General features: G+C 41.8%; 1 protein-coding gene across 1 annotated transcript in view; it reads left to right on the top strand.

Moving 5' to 3' along the window:
- The window catches only part of C5H2orf16 (chromosome 5 C2orf16 homolog), a 48,476-nt gene that overhangs the window by 28,179 nt on the left and 6,037 nt on the right, over positions 1-14,260 (top strand). Inside the window, 4 exon segments of the mRNA XM_045149226.1 lie at positions 2,320-2,398; positions 3,305-3,359; positions 4,295-4,390; positions 4,739-14,142. Of these exon segments, the coding sequence (XP_045005161.1) occupies positions 2,320-2,398; positions 3,305-3,359; positions 4,295-4,390; positions 4,739-14,142 (9,634 nt within the window).

Genomic DNA, 14,260 nt, shown 5'->3' with positions numbered 1-14,260 from the left:
TGCCATTGAAAATAAACTCCAGACACATATGCCACTTTGTGCATCAGGCTTTATGTGGGTAATGGGAAACTAAACCCTGGCCATCAGGTTTGGACCACAAGCAGCAATAACCACTGAACCATCATCATTCCAGAGAGAAGCATTTGTTTTATTTGGAAAGGTAACAAATGTCCTTACTGTTTACATGGAGCACTTTTGCAGATCATCATCTGTTTTTCTATCTCACTAAGATTCTTTTTTTTTTGGCTTTGCAAACAAGTGACTTTACTGCTGAGCCATCTCCCTAGCACATTTTTTTTCTCAATTTTTATTAACATTTTCCATGATTATAAAAAGTATCCCATGTTATACCCCCCACACTTTCCCCTTTGAAATTCCATTCTCCATCATATCCCCTCCCCATCTCAATCAGTCTCTCTTTTATTTTGATGTCATGGTCTTTTCCTCCCCTTATGATGGTCTTGTATAGGTTCACTAAGATTCTTATGCATACTTCAGACTACATAAAAGTGGATAGAGTTGGTTGTGGTGGTGCACATCTTTAATTCCAGCACTTGGGAGGCTGAGGTAGGAGAATTGCCATGAGTTCAAGATCAACTTGACACTATATAGTGAATTACACATCAGCATAGGCCAGAACAAGACCCTACCTTGAAAATCAACCCCCCCTCCAAAAAAGTGGCTGGGGTAAAAAATAAGGAAAGAAACCATGGAAGGAATCATAGAATGGTTTGGATCTCTGTGGAAGTGAAGATAGTGGAGAGAGCAGGTGTGTCCTGTAGTGTGTGTCTGTAAACCCAGTTCTGGGAAGGCAGAGGCTGGTGTGTCCCGTAGTGTGTGTCTGCAACCCAGTCCTGGGAAGGCAGAGTCCCTTAGTGCTTGTCTATAAATCCAGTTCTGGGAAGGTGGGGGCTGGCGTGTCCTGTAGTGTGTGTCTGTAAACCCAGTCCTGGGAAGGCAGAGACAGGAGTTTACTACTTGTTAGGAGATTGTGATGTCTAGAGGAAAATTAAACTTCCACTATTCAGCATAATTTTTCCTATACTTCTCCTTCTACTTCTGTAACTCAGCAGAGGTGCCCTGATTGCCACACTGTGCTCTTCTCAGTGATGTTTCTGCTTGCTTATAGCACTTTTTCCGCCTAAAAATTTTCTAGTGATTCTTCAAACTTCAGTACAGATGGCATTCTATAGAATAGTTCTTTACTTCTATCTAGGAAGCTAACCATTGTCTTCTGAGTTTTCTGATGCATATATTTAGTTTTCGAGGTAGAATCTCACTGTAGCCCAGGCTGACCTGGAATTCACTATGTAGTTGCAGGGTGTTCTTGAACTCATGGTGATCCTCCTAGCTCTGCCTCCTGAGTGCTGGGATTAAAAGCATGTGCCACCATGCCTGGCTTCCTGATATTTATCTGTTACAGCATTTATCACATGTTGTTTTTTAAAAAATATATTATTTATTTATTTGTTTTGACAAAGAGGGAGAGAAAGAGAGAAAATGGGTGCTCCAGGGCCTTCAGCTACTGCAAAAGAACTCTAGACACATGCTCCACCTTGTTCATCTGGTTTATGTGGTGTTGCAGTCAGGTTTGCATTGCTGGTAGAAATCACCTAACCAAGAGCAGCTTGTGGGAAAAAGAGGTTTATTCTGGCTTACAGGCTAGAGGGGAAGCTCAATGATGGCAAGGGAAAATAATGGCATGAGTATAGGGTGGACATCATCCCCTGGTCCACATAAGGTGGATAATAGCAATAGGAGAGTGTGCTAAACACTGGCAAGGGGACACTGGCTATAACACCCATTAGTCCACCCCCAACAATACACCACCTCTAGGAGGCATTAATTCCCAGTCGCCATCAGCTGCGAAGAATAGCGTTCAGAATACCTAAGTTTATGGGGGACACCTGAATCAAACCACCACCCATGCATGGGTCCTGGGGAATTGAATCTTGGTCCTTTGGCTTTACAGGCAAGCACCTTAAATGCTAAGCCAATTTTCCAGTCCTTACATGGTAGTTTAACTTCTTTGTGTCGATGGTTTTCTTCTCTAGTGTATGGTTTTAGAAGAAAGGGTTTGTATTTATCTTTGTAGCCTCAGCACCCCATATAATGATTTAGAACATAGTAAGTACTTAAAATGAGTCACAAAGAAGTGAACAAGAAATTAATGATACTGTTATAAATTCCAGTTGTCCTGATATTGGAAAACAAAATATATATCAATATGTATTATCTACAGGATAAAATGTGCTGTCAATAAAGTCTCTAACCTAGAACATAACCTGGTTTTCTTTTTTCCTTTTGGTGTCTCTCTAGACTTCAAAGCAATGTAAACTGAAGAAGATCCAGAAACCCACAGGTTAGAGTGATTTCATTCCTGACTCTTCAGCTCAAGGCTAATAACAGATCAGCTGTGGTGTGCTTAAGATTCTAGCCTCAAACTGAAAGTGAAAGGAAGTTGAAAAAAGAGGATTAACTGAAGAGTATTCCAATTCTTTGTGTGTATGATGTATTCATATATGTGTGTTCATATGAGTATGGGAGCACACAATCCATTCTGTAATTCCTTCCATGGTTCCTTTTCTTGTGTTTCATCTACTTTTATGCAAAGACCAAAGAATGGGAAAGAAATATGGTGAGACAGGAGAATGGATAAAGATTAAATCCCAAGTGTTTGGTACAGGAGGTTTCACTGCCTTTATTTGTCTACCACAGATGCTGAATAGAATTTGAAAAGATATGTATCAGGACCTTCATTTTCTCCACCCCAACATCCTACTCCTGTCATTATTCCCTCTCTTCTAATGGCTCACATCCACTGCATAGTGAAGGCAGCATAGTATAATATTTTTTTTTTCGAGGTAGGGTCTCACTCTAGCGCAGGCTGACCTGGAATTCACTCTGTAGTCTTAGGGTAGCCTCAAACTTGCAGCAGTCCTCCTACTTCTGCCTTTGAGCACTGGGATTAAAACTGTGTGCCACCACACCTGGCAACAAATAATATATATATTGTTTTTCAAGGTAGGGTCTGACTCTAGCCCAGGCTGACCTGGAATTCACTATGTAGTCTCAGGGTGGCCTCAAACTCATAGTGGTCCTCCTACTTCTGCCTTTCTAGTGCTGGGATTAAAGGTGTGCATCACCATGCCCATCAGTATAGTATTTTTTTATCTTGAGCTATAACACTAATTAACTTTATAATCTTGAGCATGACTTTGTTTTCTAATTTACAAAATGAGGGAAGTATGTTAGATGACACTAGTAGTCATGATCCTAACAGATATTTCACTCCTATTCCCAGTTTCAGAGTTAGAAGAAAGCTCTGGGATGGAGTTCGTGGAAGCTAATCTGACATGGTGAGTTAAATTTTTCTTCAGCTTGTCCTACTAATAAACTGTCCTAATTGTAAACATTAGGAAGAAAATACTTAGTATTTTAAATTTTTATTTGTATTTATTTTTTAATATTTTAAATTTTTATTTATTTGAAAGAAAGAGGCAGAGGAAAGAGACAGAGAGAGAGAGGGAGAGGAACTCCAGATCCATGCACCACCATGTGCATCTGGCTTACGTGGGTCCTGGAGATTTAAACCTGGGTCCTTTGGCTTTTTAGGCAAGCACCTTAACCACTAAGCAATCTCTCCAGCCTTTTTGTTGCAGTCAGGTTCTCATTGCTGGTAGAAATCACTCAACCAAGAGCAGCCTGTGGAAAAAAAGAGGTTTATTTTGGCTTACAGTCTCGAATGGGAAGCTTCATGATGGCAGGGAAAATGATAGTATGAGCAGAGGGTGGACATCACCCCCTGGCCAACATAAGGTAGACAACATTTAACAGGAGAGTGTGCCAAACACTGGCATGTGGAAACTGGCTATAACACCCATAAACCGGCCCCCAACAATACACTCCCACCAGGAAGGATTAATTCCCAAATCTCCATCAGCTGGGAACCTAGCATTCAGAACAGCTACGTTTATGGGGTACACCTGAACCAAACCACCATACCTTTTTATTTTTTCTTTTTTGGTTTTCTCAGGTTGGGTCTTATCTAGCTCAGGCTGACCTGGAACTCACTATGTAGTCTGAGGGTGGCCTCAAACTCATGGCGATCCTCCTACCTCTGCCTCCCGAGTGCTGAGATTAAAGGTGTGCACCACCATGCCCCGCTACTTTGTACTTTTATTTACTTTACCACTACAGTATCTTTTCCTAAATTAAATCTCTTTTCTCATTAGCTGGATTACTGATACATTAGTTTCACTATTAGTACACTGACATATTCTGCTGTATCCAGTATTTCAGGACTCCCTGTGACCTGGACCCAGGAATATTTACTCTGGTCTATTGAAAGGAGTCTTCGACAGATCTTCCATCACCTGGAAAATGCAAGGTGAGGGAACATAATTTCTGGGTGGGGGATTGAAGGTGACAGCATTTAAGAGAAAGGAGAGTGACAAAGAGGGAAGAATTATTTTGAGCAATAAAGAACTTTCTGGGTTCAAATTGGTCTGTGAGGATTATTCCTGAGCAAGGTGGAAATAGTTTCTTCCCTTTGTCCTGATGAGGTAGGTATGCTTTGCATTAGTAAATTGATGTTTTGGAATGCAATCTTCTTCACTCCTAATTCTCCCTTAGATCAAAAATTATTTTGCATTTGAAATATTCCTTCTTTTACTTCTCCCTATTTTTTTCTCTACTGATTCTAAAGCAAATGGAAACATTTCTCTTTATTTTTTAGATCAAGTCTTATGGAACTGAATTTGGCAGAATCTCAAGATGTGACTTCTTCCTTTGTATCCTCTGATCTGATGACTCGGGAGGCTGTTCTGCCTTGTTGTTACTGTAAGAAGGCAAAACATTCTACCAACACCAGCATCTCCTCTGCATCATCCAACAATAGCCCCAACCTGTCTTATTTTCCAATCTTTCCTGAACGAACAACGTGGCAATTTCAGAGCAACAATGTACCAGTTTCCTCTCCAAAACAACGTTCAGTGTTCAGTAACCAAGGCACAACCTTGTCTTCTTTTCAGCTGACCGATCCTGAGAAGACAGAACTTCTTAAGAATTTGGCAGCTCTTTCGCCTTTACAATCTCAAAGTTCTTTCACAAGCTCTATTTTAGAACCTCCAAATCCCTGCCTGCAGCAAGAGACAACAAAAGATAAGCAAGAGAGCAACAGTCATTTGGTATCAGATCATGGGACAAATTCCATCTCATGTAAGAGAGCAAGATTACCAGGAGGGCCTCCACTCCAGCTCTCTCCTTTAACTAGAGGGGAGCTAGAAGGACACATGTCTTGGGAGGTTTCTACTTTGCAGGAACAAACAATGCCGCTGCCTGTGAGAAAACCATGGGCAATGCTCAATTATCAAGTAGATGTACAAGAAGGAGCCTTTGAACCAGAGAGTCCTCAAACTCACTTACCTACACCTAGTCCTCAAAACACTGAGCAAAACACCAATAGTAAATCCCAAGACCTCCCATCATTTCATCTCCATGTAAACATTGGAGTGGGTTCTGGATTAAGTAGGACAGAAACAAAAATTTCACAGTCGCATATCTCAATTAAACAGTTACAGTCTGGAGATGACTGCCAAATCCTTGCATCTAAGCCTTTAGTTATCTCAATGGGCACTCCACCTCCTAGACATTTAGGAGTTAACATAATTCAAGAAGAAACCACTTTGATGAAGAAGGACCCACAACACATGCTAGAGCTTAGTATAGAAGAGAGGGTCCCAGGTCTTCCAGAAGAAAGGGTACAGCCACATAAGACACAAGTGACTAACATGGAACTGGCTCCCAGACTACCATACCAAGTCACAGATAGAATAAAGATAACTCCATTGGCATTACTTCAGGTCATGGATTCAATGGGGATGATTCCAGAACCACATTCCGAAGTGATAGAATCTGTTGATTTGTTCCCAAAACCACAAAATCAAGTTGTGAAATCAATGGAAACACTGGGTGTAACCCCCAAACCAGCAGGTCATCAAGTAATTGAATCAATGAAGATAATCTCAAGTCCTCAGCACCCAAAGACTATGATCTCAAGACTGAATCAAGCAACAGATAATGTAAAGGTAACTCCTAGGGCATTGCTTCATGCCATGGATTCCATGGGAATGATTAATAAATTATACCCATATGTCATAGAATCACATCATAGGCCACAACATCAAGTCAAGGAACCAGTGAAGATGGATACACTATTGAACCATCAAGCTATAACACCAGAAGAGATGAGTCTAAGACCACAATATCCAGTCATGGAAACTGTGGAGATGATTCCTAGACAAAAGCATAACATCAGACAATCAGCCAGCATGACCTCAGGGTCACAAAATCAAGCCATGAAACAAGTCAAGATTACTACAGGGCCACTACACCAAAATGCACAATCATTGGATGTGATGTCAACACCATTATATCAGGTTATGGATTATGCACAAGTAACTCCAGGGACACTACATGCCATGGATTTCATGGGGACAATTCCACCAGCACAGCCAAATTTTAGAGAACATAGGATCCCAGGTTCACAGCCAGTATCTCAAGTGAAGGAAACTCTGGAATCACCTTCTAGGTTACAGACTCGGGTTCTAGATTCTATGGGGATGACTCTACAATATCAAGACACATTAACTTCAGGATTGCTTCATCAGGTCATAGATCCTTCAAGGTTGACCCCTGGGCACCAAGTCTTGGACTATTCAGAGATGATTCCAAGGCGTAGTCATGATGTGATAGAAACTTCAGGGTTGACCTCTGATACTTGGACACAAATGAAAAAACCTATAGATCTGATAGAGTCACATCAAACAATGGAGTCTTTGATAATCCTAGGGTCACCAGGTCAAGGCACAGAACCAATAGGAATAAGCCAAAAGCCATGGCACCAAGACACAGAATCTGAAGTAGTGACCATTACATTACCACTTCCAGGCATGAAATATACTGAGATGGACTCAATGCTACAACTTCAGGCTACAGATTCTATGAAGTTATCTCTAGGATCACAAGATGTAAAATCTGATAAGCTAATCATGGATCCAGAATTTCCAAGTGTGAACTCTGTAGACATAACTCCAGATTTAATCCCACAAATGGAAAAATATGGGCAGTTGGCCCCAAATATGAAGTCTACAGAGATGATCCCAAAATGTCAATGGAAGAATGTGAAATCTGATGAGTTAACCAACATATCACAGTGGCCATGTGAGACATCTGGACAAGCAGCTCCTGAGTCTCAGCTTCAAGGCATGAAATCAACCCAACTGGCCCTTGAACCACAACCACAAAGTGGACAATCTGCTGAGATGGCCCCAGATCCACAGTTGGAAAATAGGAAAGCTATCGATTTGGTTCCCAGTTCACAATTTCAAGGTATGAAATATGTTCATTTTGACCAACCACAGGAGTTTCAGGATATAAAAACCATGGAATTGACCCAGAGGCCACCATTGGAGGATATAAACTCTGTAGAGCTAGACCCAAAGCCATGCTTACAAAATACCAGCTCTGATAAGCTAGCCCCAGAAATACTGCTTAAAGATGAAAAAACTCTTCAAGTGGTAGAAAGTGGGAGGGTAATTCCTAAAGCACAAGTGCAAAGTCTGAAAGTTGGGGGATTGATCCCAGGTGCACACCTTCCAGCAGTAAACTCTGCATTGTTGAACTCCAAATCAAATGATCATACCACAGCACTGGAAGGTATGACACCGTGGCATCAAGCCCTAGGCTCTGTGATGATTTCAGAGCCAGGGGATCAAGCAACAGGAATAAAGCTGACTTCTGACAGTTGTCATCAGGTGGAAGAATCTGCTGGGCTGACACGATCACCTGTAGGAATTAGCCCTATACCACAGAGTCAAACTTCAGAATCTATGGAGATGAACACACTATCATTCCAAGGTCCTCTTGAACCTGAGACCCAGATTGTAAAAGAGATGGGGGAGACTCCAGCATCACAAAACACAGTCAAAGATACTTTGAATTTGCTATCAGAATCAGAGGTACAAAGTATGAAACCAGAGATGCTGGCCCCACAGCCCCAGCCCCCAGGTGTGAAGCTTGTTCCTCTGAATGTAGAACCATGTTCAGAAGGTATCAGGTTATCAGAGATACCCGTAAGGTCAGAATATAAAAACACAGAAAAAGTAGGGTTAACATTACCTCAAGTTGATAAGACCCAGGAGGCCATGCCAGAATTGTATTTAGGAACAGAATCTAGGGAGTGGAGCCTAGGATTAAGGGGGCAATATGAGAAATCAGAATCATTACCACAAAATCTGAAATCTGTTGAATTAACTTCTGAATCCTCCCCATCAGTGATCGGACCTAGCAAGTTAATGACAGGATCCAAACCACTTATTAAAGAGTTGACCCCAGGCCTAAAGCTTGAGGGAATCAAGTCTAGACAGATGGAGTTAGAAGCACGGCTACAAAATAAGAAATCTGTGGATTTGATCCAACAGTCGGCTATAGGAGTGGGAGTTCCTGAAAAGCCAAAACCTAAGCCAGGGCTACAAAGCATGCCACTGGAGGAATTGACTGAGGGGACATGGCCCCAGAGCATGAAATCTGTGGATTTAAGTATAGGCCAGCAGCAGCCAAGTGTCGAGTGTCCATTGATGCTCAGGCAGCAGCTGCAAACTGTCAGGTTGTCAGAGTTATCTCCAGGGCAATTTCTTCAAGGAGAGCAACCTGCAATGTTAATCCCAGGACCTCTGCATTATGGTGTGACATCTGATGAAACGATTCCAGGTTTGCCAGTGCAAGAAATCACATTGTCAGATTTTAAAGTGCCAAACCATCAAAATGTGAAATTTATACAGTTGAATCCAGAGTCGCAAACTTATGGTATGAAACCTGTGGAACTAAACTCAGGCCCAAGCTTGAAAGACATCAGATTTTCTGATTTGATTCCAGAGTCAAAGCACCAAGATTTCAAATATACACAGTTGATACCAGGTGTTCAGGTTCAAGACATAAAGTCTCAGGGATTTGTACCAGAATCATTTTTGCAGTTAAGCCAAGAGCCACAGGTTGATGATTTAAACCTTGCTCTGCCTATGGCAGCATCTGAGTTTCATAGCAGGAACTCTACAATACAAACCTTGGAACTACACGATCAAGGTGTGATATCTGAGGAAGTAAACTTAGGACTGAGGCAACAAGATACCAGATTTTCCGAGTTGACTTCGGGGCCAAAGCTTCAAGGTGTCAAATTTGGGGATCAAAGCCCAGGATCAATGTTTCATGGTGTGAATTCTGTGGAGGTAACTCCAGAGTTAGGGCTGTATGATCCCAAATTAACCAAGGGGTCTCTAGGGTTCCAAGATATGAAGCAGGTGGGGCTTAACTCAGTGCCATGGCTACAAGATGTCAAGTCCTTTGATTTAATATCAGGAACTCAACCTCACGGTATGACATGTTCCAATTTAGTGCATGAACCACATTTGGAATATGTACAACCTATGGTGCAGACCCCAGTCTCAAGGCTTCAAGGTTTAAAATCTGAAAAGCTAACTCCAGAGCCACAGCTAGAAGATATGACATCGGTGGCGTTAACACCAGGGCCACATTTGGGAGGTATGAAATCTATGCAGTTAACACCAAAGCCGGAGGTGGGACAAATTCAGTCGAGGATGTTAACACCAAGGCCACAAGCAGGAGATATGAGGTCTGAGGTGCTGATTCCAGGCTCAAATGTTAAGGGTTTAAAATCCAAGTTACTACCATCAGGATCACAGTCAGAAGATATGGCATCTGTGGTCTTAAGTCCAGGACAATGTCTAGAGGGTATGAAATCCACAGCAACAACCCCAAGTCCCCAGCTGGAAGGTGAGATGTCTATGACATTGATTCCAAGTTCAAGTACTCGAGATTTGAAAAATGTGGAGTTGCTTCACGGTTCACATGTTCAAGATGTGACTGCCGTGGAATGTGACCCAAATAGGCAAGATAAGAACTCAGTGTCTTTAGCACCAGGGACATTGCTTCAAGTTGTTACAGAGAGGCTTCTGAGGCCTCAGCTGAAAGGTATGAAAACCAAGGAACTGACTTTGGAGCCACAAGTACAAAGCAGAAAACATGTGGAGATGATCCCATGTTTGAAGAAGGAAAGTCTCAAATCTGTAGAGGAGACTCCAGATCCACAGCTGAAGTGTGGAAAATCCATGAAGCTGACCCTGAGGCACACGAAGCAGGAGGTCAAATATGTTGATGAAGCTAGACAGCAAGGAGTAAGGTCTGTGGATTTAGCTGCAAAGCAACAGTCCCAAGGGATGACACCTGTGGGCTTAATTCTTGGGCCTGGACAGGATGGCCAGATATGTGCAAGCTCACCAGAGTGGAAATGTGTGAATTTAGACACACTGAACAGAGAGTATGAGACAGAAAATAGAATGTATTTGGGGTCAATTCCAGAGCCAAAATCTCAGGGCATCAAATCCACAGAACTCAACTCTAAGCTACACTTAAAAGATATGAAATCATTTGAATTGACTCCTGAACCAGTAATTGAAGATGTACAAGCTAAAGAGTTCAAATGTAAATCACAGTTGCAAAAGATGAAATCACACAAACTGACCTCAGGATCAACTCTAGAGTCACATCTTCAAGGTGAGAAAACCATCGAGTTAAACAGAGAACCACAGTTTGGATGCACAAAATCTGCTCAGTGGCTACCAAGCGCTGGGATCCAAAGCAAGGAATCTGCAGAGCCAAACCTGAGGTCGCAGCTTCCAGGTGTCAAGCCTGCAGAACTGAAGCAGTGCTCACAGTTGGGGGGTGTGAAGTCATCTGAATTGACAGTAGTGCCAAAGCATGAAGGAGTGATATCAGTAGGGCTTAATCTTGAGCAGTCACAGCTGTGTCAAACACAAACCCCTAAGTTGTCCCCAGCATCAGAGCTACAAAAAGGAAAGAATTATGCTTCAATTTCAGAGCCACCGCTTCAAGGTGTAAAAACGATGGCATTAAGCAAAGAGCCACAGTTGGGAAGTACAAAATCTATCCAGTGGATACCAGGACCTGACTTCCAAGGTGTGAAATCTTTAGGATTACATTTTGGGCCACGATGTCAAGGTATCAAACCTGTGCAATTGAAACCATCCATACAGACAGAATGTACAACACCATCTGAAATGACTCTAGGGCCCAAATTTCAAGGTGAAAACTCTAAGAGATTTAATGTGGGACCACAAGTGCAATGTGTGAAAACCCCTGAACTGTCCCCAGAGCTGCAAAAAAGAAAAAATGTCCTATCAATCTCGGAGCCACAGTGTCAAGATGTGAAAACTGTGGAGTTACACCAAGGACTACAGATTGGAAATATGAAATCTATTCAGTGGATACCAGTACCTAACTTCCAAGCTGTGAAATCTATGTTTAATCTTGGGTTACAACCTCAAGATGTCACAGCTACACAGTTGAAATCTTCAATACAATTAAAAGATGTGGAGATATCTGAGTTGACTCCAAGGCCAAATCTACATAGTAGACAACCTTCAGTATCAGCTCAGGAACATCAGCCTCATAGGTTCAAACCTACTGATTTGAAATCTGGGCTACAGTTGAGAAGTATGAAATCATGTGACTCAACTTCAAGGTCAAAGCTTGGTGGTATAACATCAATGATGCTCAAACCTGGGTTTAACTTGCGAGATAGGAAGTTTTCAGGACTACATCTGCAAGAGGTGAAACCTTTAGAATCATCCCCAAGAACACAGGTTCAAGGTATGAAATCTCTAGTATATATACAAAAGCCTCAGCTGCCAGGAAAGAAATCCAGGATCTTAAGCCAAGGGCCACAATTACAAGATGATATTATACAGTTGATAAGGACAAAGTCATCTGAGTTGGCTCTTCAAACACAGCCTAGACATATGAAATCTAAGGTATTAAATGCTGGGCTCCAGAGGCAACGTGGAAAATATTCTAAGTTGACATCTAAGACAAAGTCCCAATATATGAAACATACCAAGTTAAGCCACAGCTCACAATTGAAAGGCATATATCATGGTTCCCATGATTTGGCCATGGGAACCAAAACTCGAAGTGTCAAGACAGACTTTAAACCTGGGCCACAGATGCAAGGCATAAAGTCCTCTGAGTCAGTTCTGAAGACAAAGCCTCAGAACGTGAAATTGGTGGGCTGTGAGTCAAGACCACAATTACACGATCTGGAATCTTCTAGGACAATCATGGGTATAAAGTTTCAAGATATCAAATCTATGGATTTTAGTCCTGGACCACACTTAAAAGGTGTGAAATCTTCTGAAGTGATCCTAGAGAAAAAGTTTCAAGGTGGGAATTCTCTAGAACCCAAATGTAGCCTAAAGTTACAAGGTGAGAAACCTGATCTGGCCCTGGGGAAGAAGTTTCCAGGTATGAAATTGGTAGAACGGGACTCAGGCACCCATTTACAAGATATAAAATCTTCTGAGCTTATCATGGGTATAAAACTTCAAACTGCAAAATCTATTAGGCAACATTTTAAAAGTACAAAGTCTTCTGAGGCAGTAATGGGGACAAAACCTCAAGGTGTAAAACCAGTGGGCTTCAATTCTGGACCACAAATACAGAGTAAAAAATCTGAGTTGATTCAAGGGGAAAAGCTTAAAAATGTGAAATCTGTGGAGTTCGGCCATAGTTCAAAATCTCAAGAGGTAACATCCAAGTTGCCATCAGAGACAAAGGTCCAAAAATCAGACTCTGTGAAGGTCAACTCGGGCCACCAGTTGCAAGATGTGAAATATTCTAAGTTGATTCTGGAGACAAAGCTTCAAAATGTAAAAGCCCTGGGATGCAGTGTGGGATCACATTTTCAGAGTGTGGAATCTTCCGAAGTCACTCCAGAAACAAAGCTTCAAAAACAGAAATCTGTGGGCCTCATACCTCAACCACTGGGGCAAGATGTAAAATCCTTTCAATCCACATTAAGTAGGATACATGGTGGGAAACCTTTGCAGTCCAGTTCAGTCCCTCAGTTACCAAATAGGAAATTGTCTATGTTGACACCAGAGAAACACCTTCAAGGTTTGAAACCTATGGCATTCAAACCTGGGGCCAAGGTGAAAGGTGGGAAATCTTCTGTACTGAACTGTGAACCAGGGCCACAGAGTCATTGTAAAGATATGGCATTCAACACTGGGCCACAGCCACACAACATAAGATCTTCTGAGTTGACCCCCGATCCAGACTTTCAAAGTATAAAATATCAAGTGTTCTGCTGTGGATCACACTTTCAAGATGTGAATTCTGCATGCATTTTAGATCCAAATCCTCACAGTGTAAATTCTACTGGGTGTACTCCTGGATCATATTTGCAAGATATAAATTCCTCTGCATCCATTCCAGGGCCAAAACCTCAGTGCCCGAATTCTGCTGGGAGCAACCCTGAGCCATATTTACATAGAATGAATTCTTCTGCATCTATTTCAAGGCCAAAACCTCAATGTGTAAATTCTACTGGGTGCAACCCTGGACCACATTTGCAAGGTGTGAATTCTGCATGCACTCCAAGGTCAAAACCTCAGTGCTCAGATTCTGCTGGGTGCAACCCTGGACCACATTTAGAAGGTGTGAAACTATCTGAACCAACTGATGTTTTCAAACTTCAAGGTATAAAGTCTTCTGACTGTAGTCCAGGAACAGAAATTCAAAGAGAGATGTGTATGGTAGTCAATTCTGGACAGAATTTACAAGATTTGAAGTCTGAATTGACTCCAGAAGTGAAGTTCCTAGGTGTAACACCTATTCAGTGTACTCCTCAGCCCCCGGTACAATGTGTGAGTTTTCCTGAATTGAATACAGGGTCAAAACTAAAATGTGTAAATTCCATGGAATGTAAATTTGAGCCTTCCTTGCAGAATACAAGACCTTTTGAATTGACTTCAGAGACAAAACTTCAAGGTATGTCATCTTCTAAGCCACAGCCAGTCCCAGAGCTTCAAGGTATAGAGTCTGTTGCACAATGCTTACAAGATGTAAGATGTGAATTGACTTCAGGGACAAAGTTTCAAAGTATAACACCAGTGAAGCTCCACTCTGGTCCACAGTTTCAAGGTATATATTCTTCTGAGTTGAAATCAGAGTCAAAAGCTCAATGCATAAATTCTATGAAGCTTAGTCTAGAGCCACAGGTGCAAAATATGAAGCCCACTGAGTTGACCCCTGAATCAGAATCTCAATGTACAAAGTCAGTTCTATTCAACTCTGGACCACATTTGCAAGGTGTGAAATTTTC

The sequence above is a fragment of the Jaculus jaculus genome, chromosome 5 (assembly GCF_020740685.1).
Source record: "Jaculus jaculus isolate mJacJac1 chromosome 5, mJacJac1.mat.Y.cur, whole genome shotgun sequence".
NCBI lineage: Eukaryota > Metazoa > Chordata > Mammalia > Rodentia > Dipodidae > Jaculus > Jaculus jaculus.
The sequence above is the reverse complement of the archived record's forward strand: the minus strand, read 5'-3'. Positions and strand labels throughout refer to the sequence as shown.